We start from the raw sequence: 12850 nt of genomic DNA on the forward strand, positions 1-12850 counted from the left end.
TTATAAAAAGTTAATCAAATTTAACACTTCCTTTATTTAAATCAACTATTATTTTTCCATGTTCACCTAATTGCTGATATTGTGTGTAAAGTTCATTAATGCTCATTGGTAAATTCACTTGATAAAGCATAACGTTCAACTGTTGACGACTAAACCCACTGAAAATGAAAAGGGTTGATAGATTTGATTTAATGTTTGTGCTTAATGCTTTGAAGTATTGAACAGCCATGAAGAATGAACACTGAATGTGTCGACATTGAGTTAATAACTGATTAAAATATGATTTCTCATTTGTTATTAGTTTTGATTTCACTGCATCATCTAGAAAAATGAGTGAATGCAAAAATTCTCTATCAAAATTTGAAATAGAAAGTGTTTCAAATAATTCATTCCGTTGTTTATCAATAATTTTATCCTCTAATCCTTGCTTCTTGATTGTATTATATAATTCTTTATACATTAAAAAGTTTTTTAAATAATCTTCTGCTTCTTCTTGTGATAAATAAATAATTGGAATTTTGATTAAATGCTTTAAAGATTCAAATGTATCATCTGAAGGTGAACCTGAACGGTTGATATAAATTAACACGTGTGAATAGGGTGAAGTGTTAGCAATAATGATAATTTGTTTTAATATCGTTAATGTTTTACCTTTATTCTGTTTACCAATTGCTGCGGTGATTGAATTTAAGTAACATTCAGAATATGGAATTTTCATTAATTTTTCCTTAGATAGAGCATTTCTATTATCACTCAATGCTTCATTAATCATATCATCTATGTATGTATTATATACTCCTGCTAATTCTTCATAAGGGGTGGATGAGTTTAACTCCATTTAATCAAAAATAAATTTATAATTTTAAACATTTCTATTCATCAATATTTCATCATATGAACTTCTATACTGTGGTGGTGTACCTGTTGGATGATATTTCAAACCTTCGTCCGGTGTCCATGTCCAATATGTAGTCCTAGTAAACCAAACCTGAGGAGGATTTGTCACCTTTGAACAGTAAGTGTCATTTTCACCCTGAATGATTGGATAAGCTTTCACTTGTACTGTAACTTGTGAGTTGAAAGTTTCTAATCCATCAAAGAATATACCCACTCCATCACGTTGAACTGGAATAGTGCATAAGAATGAAGTTTGGTCTTTCCATGTTCTAGCTAATGGCGTGCCATCATCTGCATTCAGTGGTCTAGTTAATGAGTCCTCGTATTCTTCTGTGCATTCATTCACTCCATCTAAATCAGAAGCTTGAAGCATACGTGTAAAGAATATGTCACCCACTGTGGTCATCGCTTGATCGGGGAAGTTTCTGGAATCTATAGTGACCTGAAGACCTCGAAGCATTGGATTTTCTAAAACTGTTCTTTGCATTGCATTCTTCGGAAATGCTAACACAACATCTGTAACATTATGAAGAGCGTATGAGAAATCTGAGCTGATACCTTCAGGAGTGATGCAACCTCCATTTAGTGAACGAACGTCAATATGTTGAGCTGGAATCATGAATGGATCTTCCTTACTGAATAAACGTGGTATTGCTTTAACTGATTCTTCAATTAAACCGTATCCTGGTGTAATGCATTTATCCTCTAAAACTTCCATCTTTGTGCATGAAATAATAACGTCATCAACTGTTGCGTCAGCAGATGTAGCGGCTAAGCTTGTAATTAATTTGGCAGGAAGTCCGATTTGTTGGAATTTGCGATCATATTTATAAACATGATTCATAATCTTTTCATAATTTTCATCAGTTATCTTTTCATAAACGTAATTTTGTAAATCAGCAACTCTTAACGGGTCAACCTGACAAAATACTAAAGTATCCCTGAAAACATAATATTTAAGAATGATATCACCAAATGATTTAGGATAATCATCGAACGCCTGAAATGCTAACAAATCATTTACCGGAATAATCATATCAAAAGTGACATCAACTTCTTCATTTGCTTTCTTGAAAACTTCTGAAGGGTCAATATATTTACCACATACTGAGTTATCATATTTTTGAACATTATTATATAACGAATGAACAAACTTTTTAACTTTCCTTTCTGATTTTGGTTTATATGTTGCAAATGCGAAAGATTCACGGGCGCAATCCATCTGAAGATAACCGGCATCACCTCTTTCGGTTTCTACTTCTAATTGTTTAAAGCTTTGATTTGATGATTTGTAACCAACGAATAAACGCATGCATTTAAAAGCGGCATCACATGTGAAAGCTTTATTTGAAACTAGAGTTGCTTAACTTTGCGTTTAATATATGTGTCACCTAATTGGTTCACATCATGAGCTGGATTTGTAATTCTTAAATGAGTTTGTTTATCATCAAAATATGGAGCATCAGAGTCATAGCATGAACTTTCAAGTTCTCTATAATATCTTCTACCGTCATTCTTTGCGAATATTTCATTTATCTTTTCGAATGAATGAAATACATTTCCATTAATCGGTTTAGTGTTTGGCACCAAATAGTTAGTCGTCATTTATTAATAAATAAAAAATCAAAATTAAAAGATGAAAATGAATTTTTAATTTTAATGAAATAATCAACTATGGCTGCAGGTATATTTAAGAAACTGTGGGATAGAGTAAAAAGAGGAGCGAGTAAAGTTTGGGAAACATTGAAGAAGGGGGCAAATTGGATATTTAAGAATAAAGAAGCAATTAGTGACGTTGCTGAATCAATAACACCAAAAGCTGCCCCAATAAGAGAAATTTTAAATAAAGGAGAAAAAGTTTATCAAAGACTTCAACCGATACTAAGATAAAAATAATATTTATTTTTCCACTATCTACCCCCTATTTTATTAAGTATTCCTTCAGCAATTCCACCAATTGCGTTACCTGCTTGTGCTCCCATCGCCGGATTACCTGCTTTAGTACCTAATACTCCACCTATGATAGTTCCTGCCGTTTTCGCTACTGGTGCCAAAAAGTTTGCAACGGGTTTAATAATCTTTTTATGAACCCAACCCGCAGCTTTCTTAATTCCATCCCATAATTTTTTAAAGAATCCTGCCGCCATTTCTGATTTAATATTAATTAAAAAATATATTTCATCACTTATATTCTAATTTTTATTTAATGATAAATGAAACCGATTTTAAAAATAAATGAAACAGAGGAGGAAGAAATAAATGAAAGTGAAAATGTTCAACAAAAAATAAACGTTGTTAAACCAATTACTGAAATAAAAATTTTTTCATCTGTTGAAGAATTTAATGACTATTATGCTAATAATAAAAAATTATTTGAAGAATTGACAACGTGTAAATTGAATAAAATGTTTAAAGTTGATGGATTCAAAATTTCAAAAATAAAAGGAGTGGTTAGTTTGAAATCTATTCCTCAATCAAGAATCACCTCATTAATGAAAATAGATGATTTAACAAAAAGAATAGAAGAGATTGAAGAAAGAATGAATCAAATAATTGATTTCATAAATTCAAATAATCATTAGTTTCTTAAAGTTCAATGTTGAACTCATCAAAATCTTTTACCCGTTTATGAGGTCTTTGATTATGACTCCATTGATTCCATTCAGGATTTAAACAATGTTTAATTAATCGCGGAATATCTGACATCATCTATATATAGCTTCTTTTATAAAAGAATTTATTTTAAAATTAATGTTAATTTTTTAATGATTTATTTTTTTAAAAAATTATTTTTTATTTCATTATGTTTGGGCTGAGTGTAAATGTCTTACAATTTTGAAAATTTTTTAAATCTTGATTTATTCAAAAACGTAAGAATAAAAACCGTAAGAATCATACATTTTTTACTTCATATGTTAAAAAAATGATACAAAATCGCTCGATATTGTATGAATTCTTACGTTTACAAAAAAAGTCACAAAACCCGTCATATCCTACTACTAATGATAGTAGTAGGATATGATGGGTTTAGTGACTTTTTTGTTACATCTATATATAGACGATGCATTAAAATATATTTATTTATAAATCATTAAAAAAATTAACATTAATTTTAAAATAATTTATTTTTTTATCTTTTATAAAAGAAGCTATATATAGATGATGTCAGATATTCCACGATTAATTAAACATTGTTTAAATCCTGAATGGGTTAAACTTCAATTTAAAAATGAAGATTGTGAATTATTAAATGAATATGAAAGCCAAAATAAGCTAATGAGGTATAAATATAATGATAAAGAATATTTAATTTCATGGAATCAATGGAGTCATAATCAAAGACCTCATAAACGAGAAGAAGAAATTGAAAATAATGAAATGGAAATCATTGATGACATTAAAGAGGATGGAATTCCTAAATTTTGTAGAAAAACCTTTAGAACTAAGTTAGGAGCATATAAACGTAGAGTATTAAATCCTGAATATCTTAAACATCAATTTAAAAAGGAAGACTGTGAATTATTAAACGCTAATGAATATGAAAATGCTAAATCAAAACTGAGATATAAATATATTGGAAGTGATGAAAGGTGTAAAGACAAAGATAAAGTTTATTCAGTTTCATATAATAACTGGCACACGTTGGGGATAAGAAAACATTTAGGAGATTATGGGAAATGTTCTGAATTCTTTAAATCTAGTATGTACGAGAGAATAAAATAAATCAGATATAATTATTTTCATGAATAAAAGATTCACTACCATAATGAAATAAAAAAATTTTTAAAAAATCAACTTTAAAAATTCATGTCTTACATTTTTGAATAATTTATTTTTTTAATTCGTAAGAAATGAGTGAATCAAAATTCGTGACTGTGAATCAATTAATGGATAAACTTTCACCAATTCTCACCCAGGTTAAACAAGTAGACGTTTATTTTGATGATTGCATACAAAGTTTATTTTATAAAGGTAAGTTTAATATTAAACCTATTGCTTTTGCATTTGATGGTAAATTAATCGAAAATTCAAAAATTTGGGAATTAATTCCGGATATTGAATTTATAACAAATATTAAGGATAAATGGTTTAAACAACAAAACCACCTCACTAAAGTTCTTTGTAGATTAATGATTAAAACTGAGGAAAAAGAATTTAACGGGTTTAAATATCATCCATGTAAAATTTTAGAACTTGGTAACGAAAAACTTCAGAAAAAATTAAACGATAGACTATCAAAAGATAAAGTTGAAAGAGTAAATAAACTCGCTAAAGGTAATGGTAATGGTAATGATGAAGATGAATTTGATGAGTTCAACATTGAACTTTAAGAAACTAATGATTATTTGAATTTATGAAATCAATTATTTGATTCATTCTTTCTTCAATCTCTTCTATTCTTTTTGTTAAATCATCTATTTTCATTAATGAGGTGATTCTTGATTGAGGAATAGATTTCAAACTAACCACTCCTTTTATTTTTGAAATTTTGAATCCATCAACTTTAAACATTTTATTCAATTTACACGTTGTCAATTCTTCAAATAATTTTTTATTATTAGCATAATAGTCATTAAATTCTTCAACAGATGAAAAAATTTTTATTTCAGTAATTGGTTTAACAACGTTTATTTTTTGTTGAACATTTTCACTTTCATTTATTTCTTCCTCCTCTGTTTCATTTATTTTTAAAATCGGTTTCATTTATCATTAAATAAAAATTAGAATATAAGTGATGAAATATATTTTTTAATTAATATTAAATCAGAAATGGCGGCAGGATTCTTTAAAAAATTATGGGATGGAATTAAGAAAGCTGCGGGTTGGGTTCATAAAAAGATTATTAAACCCGTTGCAAACTTTTTGGCACCAGTAGCGAAAACGGCAGGAACTATCATAGGTGGAGTATTAGGTACTAAAGCAGGTAATCCGGCGATGGGAGCACAAGCAGGTAACGCAATTGGTGGAATTGCTGAAGGAATACTTAATAAAATAGGGGGTAGATAGTGGAAAAATAAATATTATTTTTATCTTAGTATCGGTTGAAGTCTTTGATAAACTTTTTCTCCTTTATTTAAAATTTCTCTTATTGGGGCAGCTTTTGGTGTTATTGATTCAGCAACGTCACTAATTGCTTCTTTATTCTTAAATATCCAATTTGCCCCTTCTTCAATGTTTCCCAAACTTTACTCGCTCCTCTTTTTACTCTATCCCACAGTTTCTTAAATATACCTGCAGCCATAGTTGATTATTTCATTAAAATTAAAAATTCATTTTCATCTTTTAATTTTGATTTTTTATTTATTAATAAATGACGACTAACTATTTGGTGCCAAACACTAAACCGATTAATGGAAATGTATTTCATTCATTCGAAAAGATAAATGAAATATTCGCAAAGAATGACGGTAGAAGATATTATAGAGAACTTGAAAGTTCATGCTATGACTCTGATGCTCCATATTTTGATGATAAACAAACTCATTTAAGAATTACAAATCCAGCTCATGATGTGAACCAATTAGGTGACACATATATTAAACGCAAAGTTAAAGCAACTCTAGTTTCAAATAAAGCTTTCACATGTGATGCCGCTTTTAAATGCATGCGTTTATTCGTTGGTTACAAATCATCAAATCAAAGCTTTAAACAATTAGAAGTAGAAACCGAAAGAGGTGATGCCGGTTATCTTCAGATGGATTGCGCCCGTGAATCTTTCGCATTTGCAACATATAAACCAAAATCAGAAAGGAAAGTTAAAAAGTTTGTTCATTCGTTATATAATAATGTTCAAAAATATGATAACTCAGTATGTGGTAAATATATTGACCCTTCAGAAGTTTTCAAGAAAGCAAATGAAGAAGTTGATGTCACTTTTGATATGATTATTCCGGTAAATGATTTGTTAGCATTTCAGGCGTTCGATGATTATCCTAAATCATTTGGTGATATCATTCTTAAATATTATGTTTTCAGGGATACTTTAGTATTTTGTCAGGTTGACCCGTTAAGAGTTGCTGATTTACAAAATTACGTTTATGAAAAGATAACTGATGAAAATTATGAAAGATTATGAATCATGTTTATAAATATGATCGCAAATTCCAACAAATCGGACTTCCTGCCAAATTAATTACAAGCTTAGCCGCTACATCTGCTGACGCAACAGTTGATGACGTTATTATTTCATGCACAAAGATGGAAGTTTTAGAGGATAAATGCATTACACCAGGATACGGTTTAATTGAAGAATCAGTTAAAGCAATACCACGTTTATTCAGTAAGGAAGATCCATTCATGATTCCAGCTCAACATATTGACGTTCGTTCACTAAATGGAGGTTGCATCACTCCTGAAGGTATTAGCTCAGATTTCTCATACGCTCTTCATAATGTTACAGATGTTGTGTTAGCATTTCCGAAGAATGCAATGCAAAGAACAGTTTTAGAAAATCCAATGCTTCGAGGTCTTCAGGTCACTATAGATTCCAGAAACTTCCCCGATCAAGCGATGACCACAGTGGTGACATATTCTTTACACGTATGCTTCAAGCTTCTGATTTAGATGGAGTGAATGAATGCACAGAAGAATACGAGGACTCATTAACTAGACCACTGAATGCAGATGATGGCACGCCATTAGCTAGAACATGGAAAGACCAAACTTCATTCTTATGCACTATTCCAGTTCAACGTGATGGAGCGGGTATATTCTTTGATGGATTAGAAACTTTCAACTCACAAGTTACAGTACAAGTGAAAGCTTATCCAATCATTCAGGGTGAAAATGACACTTACTGTTCAAAGGTGACAAATCCTCCTCAGGTTTGGTTTACTAGGACTACATATTGGACATGGACACCGGACGAAGGTTTGAAATATCATCCAACAGGTACACCACCACAGTATAGAAGTTCATATGATGAAATATTGATGAATAGAAATGTTTAAAATTATAAATTTATTTTTGATTAAATGGATTTAAATTCATCCACCCCTTATGAAGAATTAGCAGGAGTATATAATACATACGTAGATGATATGATTAATGAAGCATTGAGTGATAATAGAAATGCTCTATCTAAGGAAAAATTAATGAAAATTCCATATTCTGAATGTTACTTAAATTCAATCACTGCAGCAATTGGTAAACAAATAAAGGTAAAACATTAACGATATTAAAACAAATTATCATTATTGCTAACACTTCCCCCTATTCACATGTGTTAATTTATATCAACCGTTCAGGTTCACCTTCAGATGATACATTTGAATCTTTAAAGCATTTAATCAAAATTCCAATTATTTATTTATCACAAGAAGAAGCAGAAGATTATTTAAAAAACTTTTTAATGTATAAAGAATTATATAATACAATCAAGAAGCAAGGATTAGAGGATAAAATTATTGATAAACAACGGGATGAATTATTTGAAACACTTTCTATTTCAAATTTTGATAGAGAATTTTTGCATTCACTCATTTTTCTAGATGATGCAGTGAAATCAAAACTAATAACAAATGAGAAATCATATTTTAATCAGTTATTAACTCAATGTCGACACATTCAGTGTTCATTCTTCATGGCTGTTCAATACTTCAAAGCATTAAGCACAAACATTAAATCAAATCTATCAACCCTTTTCATTTTCAGTGGGTTTAGTCGTCAACAGTTGAACGTTATGCTTTATCAAGTGAATTTACCAATGAGCATTAATGAACTTTACACACAATATCAGCAATTAGGTGAACATGGAAAAATAATAGTTGATTTAAATAAAGGAAGTGTTAAATTTGATTAACTTTTTATAATTAATTTTTATTTTTTATTTATAATTAAACATGACAGAAATAGCAAATCTTCTACAGGTTCCATTAAAACAAGGACAAACAAAAAGGGTGCATATAATAGAACTATGAAAGTTCCTGATGGAATGAAAGAATTAGTTCATATTGTTGCTGGTCTTCAAAAAGATGTTAAACAAATGAGAAACGTTTTAACATTACCAGAAGCTCAAGCATATGCCAAACGTCAAGGTCCAAATTGGGAAGCACACGAAGCAGACATTACGGGTCCAAATGGAAAACCTGATGGTATAAATGAAGTTTTCGTTACTGATGGTCAAGGTAATATTAAAGTCATAAATGGTTATAAATTAACTATACTGATTATCCTAAACGTAAAGCATATAATGAACGTTATCCTATGCAATTTGATGAAAATGGAAAAGCTGTTAAACAATACATTGGAGAAGGTGAAAATGGTCCAATTAATTCATACCGTCATAATCCATATTCTTATTTCAATGAAGAATTAAATGCTATTGAAGAGGGACCGGATGGATTACCACGATATTCTAACCAGTTTGATGGTCAATATGCAAATATTAGACCTGAAATTTCAGCTAAGAAATTCTTTAAAGTTGCTTTATTCGATCCAGTTTTCGCAAATGTTAAAGATGAACTTAAACAGCAATTCCAACCAATTATAGTAGCAAGAATTGCATCAGGTGCTTTATCTCAAGCATTCAAAGATTTAATTAAGAAACCATTATATCAGCAACGAGGTTTAACTTATGATTTAGTTAAGGAATCAGATAAAAGAAAATTTGAGAAATCAGATGATTATAAGAATGCAATTAATGAATATATTCGGTCTATTAATTACGATGAAACAGCTAAAAATCAACTTCATGAACAAATACAGGGAATAATAGATTCAAAAGTTCCAGCAAAATAAAAGTTTAAATATATTTTTTTATTCGAATATAAATGAGAAGACGTTTCACTAGTCAAAAGAACACTAACGCAAAAGCAGAGATTACGGTTGGTTATAACGTAAATGATGATAAATCACGAATTATTCAAAATGTTAAAGTTAATGTTAGCCCTGAATTAACAAGGTCAGCAACTCAACCAAATTTATTAACTCGTGACTTACCGAAAAAGGAGGAGGAGCAAAATAAAGAAGATGGAGACCCAATCATTTTATCTGAACCCGGTAAAGAACCTGTTGAAATTCCCACTTATCCAACATACCCCCCGCCTCTTTCATCAAACATCGAGAACCCATATAAAATAGACATTAATTCTGAATTAATGAAAATTTACCGTGATATAATAATTAATAATTATGATTCAATAATAAATTTAATTGATCAATCCGGTTTAATTATTTTACCTTATGAATCATTAATTCACATTATCGCCATTCTTTGTGATGTTCAAGATTCAGACGTTAAGATTCAATTTTTCATAGATGATGAGGTTTCATGCTGCGGAACAGTTGCAAAAATAAATCCTATAAAGGATATTAGCACAATTAAGATATCAAAGAACGGAACAACAACTGAACTTCATTTAACATATAATGATATTTATAATAAAATAGTTGATGAATATAAAATATCACTTGAAAAATTCTTTGTTAAGGCTATTTAATATTCAAGCATTAACATTATCGAATAATAATCCTTTGAATCATAATCAATAATAATTGACCTTTCACCAGTTTCTATCGTTTGTTTTATTTCTTTTTGTTCCCCACTATCCGGATCGGTCATTGTAATTGTTTTTGTTATAGTATCAGCTTTATCTTTAACTTCAATCTTTTTTCCATCGGGATATTTAAACCAAAATTCCAAAAATTCGATATTGTCAATCTGTTCATATTTTAATCTATCAATTACATTTTTAATACCATCTGAAAATCTTATGAAATGGTCATTATATGGGTTTGATTGAACTAAATTTGAATGAAGTGAAATATAACCTGTTGATGAATATGACACTGACTCATATTTTCTGAAAACACTAAAATTTATAACATGAATGAATTTCTTATTCGTTGAATTTATGAATTCTTGAGGTAATCTTATTCTAGTTTTATTTATCACTGGAAAATAACGCTTTACCATATTTTTAATCGTAATAAAAAATGTCAATTATCAATATTATTTCGAATAATAACTGTGAATTAAATTTAACAGTTAGCGGAATTTATAATGTTACTCTCGTTTCTGTGAGTGGTAAATTTAATCCCATTCTTTTAGACCCTTCAGATTATATATCATTTATTAAAGATGACCTTGAAAAAACGTATGATATGTATATAAATAATGTGATAGCGAAATGGGATATTAACATGATTTTAAGTTATTTAAATGAATCATTTATCGTATGGTATGAAGAAAATTTTAAATCAAAACCTGATAAACTTTTTGAACTTGATGAAATAAATAACCTTATTAAATTTCCGCTGAAAATTAAATTTTGTACTCCTCATCTTCGTTCATTGTTGGGGATATTAAATTTTGAAAAAGATGTTGGGGATGTTTTGTATTCTGACACTGGTTCCAATTTCATTTTAATCAAATGTGATAAAGTTAATACCCCAATGAGATTTTCACATCAAACATTAGACCCTAACTCTTACCCATCAATACAAAACATTTTATCCATCAACTTAAACACATTTTCTTTATCATATCCGTTTCAATTATCCGGGAATTCATTTATTCTTCATTCAAAAGATTTATCAAATATTAAATTTAGAATAACTGACCTATTTGATTATGATTTAGAATTTATGAATGAAATATTATGGCAATTTCAAATAGAAAAATAGCTGATGAGATAACGGATTAAATATTTATTTTTAAATCATAATAAATGATTAAACAACAGCAACCACAGCAACTTAAGGCGCAAAGCACCCAGGTCCTTCAGACCATTACATACGCCATATATGCATATAATTCAAAGACGGCAGAACAAACGCAAAGGTTGAAATATGGAGATTTGGAGATAGTATTGAAAAATGACCGTTTCGAATTCGTTTGCAAGGGTGGTGCAGTGATATCAAATATAAAAGAAATTTTATTTATGAATTCAAAAATTAAAGGAATAACGGATGATATAACATCAATTCCACCAGAAGAACAGAGATATTACGCATTAAATGCATTTCCTAAAGTTTTGAAGATTGGAAGATTTAATTTAAATGAGGAATTCATAGAAGGTTTCCTAAATGACATAATGAAGAAAGTGGATAAGGAACAAGTGGTTAGTGAATTAATGAAAAAGGCAAATTTGGTTTATGTTGATGAAAAAGATAATGAAATTAAAGAAAGGGTTGAATGGTATCATGAATGGACATCGAAGATTTTTAAAACTAAAGCTGATACAGGATGGGTTTCAGGACGTTTAGACCTTAAAGCAGATAAAACTTATGTTAATGAAAATTATGCAAAGAAGACGGAAGTAAATGATGTGATTACAAGCATGAAAAATGAAATACTTCAAACATTATATCCTGTTGGTTCTATTTATACGTCAATGAACTCAACAAATCCAGAAACAGTTTTAGGTTTTGGTACGTGGAAGCAGATTGTAAATAAATTCTTATACTGTGCTAGATATTCAAAGACGGCAGGAGGTTCGAAGAAAATTAAAGAAGCAAACCTTCCACCGCACACTCATACAGGAACTACAAACTTTTCTGGCGACCATAGCCACTCATTAAGAGACCACCCATTATACAACTCAGACTATGAAGTTGGTTATGATGTTTTATCTCCAGCTTATAACAATTCAGCAAAAAAGGTTTTTCGAAAAACTAAACCAGGAGGAAATCATTCACACACTTTCACAACAAATCCAACAGGCTTGGGTAAAGATTATATGCCACCATTTATGACTATGTTCGCATGGTATAGAGTTCAATGAACGCTCAATGTTTGTGAAACAAACTTTAGAACGGACTGAAAGTCCTGAGCTCCAAAAGAGTGAACGGCATAATTTAAATTTTTATTTTATCATAAATGACAAAATTAATTAAGCCAACTATTTCTAAATTAATGATACCAATGAAATCATTTCATGGAGTACTTATCCCAGGTTCTTCACAATTAGCCGGGGCAAGTGTTGTGACTCAAGGTGGAACATTAGTGAAT

The 12850-nt window shown here is 29.7% G+C and overlaps 5 protein-coding genes and 1 pseudogene across 6 annotated transcripts, besides 2 other annotated features; 5 read left to right on the plus strand and 1 right to left on the minus strand.

Moving 5' to 3' along the window:
- Nucleotides 1–1438: part of a mobile genetic element that runs on past the window's edge.
- TVAGG3_1014640 (uncharacterized protein) lies at nucleotides 11–460 on the minus strand (the record flags this gene model as incomplete). The annotated part of the gene is made up of 1 exon (XM_051254633.1): nucleotides 11–460. The coding sequence occupies one exon, from the start codon at nucleotides 458–460 to the stop codon at nucleotides 11–13; it is 450 nt and encodes a 149-aa protein (XP_051080207.1).
- Nucleotides 1439–2571: 1133 nt separating the features above from the next.
- Nucleotides 2572–2787, plus strand: TVAGG3_1014650 (uncharacterized protein; the record flags this gene model as incomplete). Its single annotated transcript, XM_051254634.1, has 1 exon — nucleotides 2572–2787. The coding sequence occupies one exon, from the start codon at nucleotides 2572–2574 to the stop codon at nucleotides 2785–2787; it is 216 nt and encodes a 71-aa protein (XP_051080208.1).
- Nucleotides 2788–6208: 3421 nt separating this feature from the next.
- TVAGG3_1014660 lies at nucleotides 6209–7403 on the plus strand (annotated as a pseudogene). The gene has a single exon. A coding segment is annotated over exon 1 (1195 nt).
- A 594-nt stretch (nucleotides 7404–7997) lies between these two features.
- Nucleotides 7998–12850: part of a mobile genetic element that runs on past the window's edge.
- Nucleotides 9103–9636, plus strand: TVAGG3_1014680 (uncharacterized protein; the record flags this gene model as incomplete). The annotated part of the gene is made up of 1 exon (XM_051254635.1): nucleotides 9103–9636. One exon carries the CDS (start codon nucleotides 9103–9105, stop codon nucleotides 9634–9636), a length of 534 nt encoding a protein of 177 aa, XP_051080209.1.
- TVAGG3_1014690 (uncharacterized protein) lies at nucleotides 9669–10337 on the plus strand (the record flags this gene model as incomplete). The annotated part of the gene is made up of 1 exon (XM_051254636.1): nucleotides 9669–10337. One exon carries the CDS (start codon nucleotides 9669–9671, stop codon nucleotides 10335–10337), a length of 669 nt encoding a protein of 222 aa, XP_051080210.1.
- On the plus strand, nucleotides 11568–12623 carry TVAGG3_1014700 (keratin-associated protein family; the record flags this gene model as incomplete). The annotated part of the gene is made up of 1 exon (XM_051254637.1): nucleotides 11568–12623. The coding sequence occupies one exon, from the start codon at nucleotides 11568–11570 to the stop codon at nucleotides 12621–12623; it is 1056 nt and encodes a 351-aa protein (XP_051080211.1).

Source organism: Trichomonas vaginalis, chromosome I (assembly GCF_026262505.1).
Source record: "Trichomonas vaginalis G3 chromosome I, whole genome shotgun sequence".
NCBI classification, from domain to species: domain Eukaryota; phylum Parabasalia; order Trichomonadida; family Trichomonadidae; genus Trichomonas; species Trichomonas vaginalis.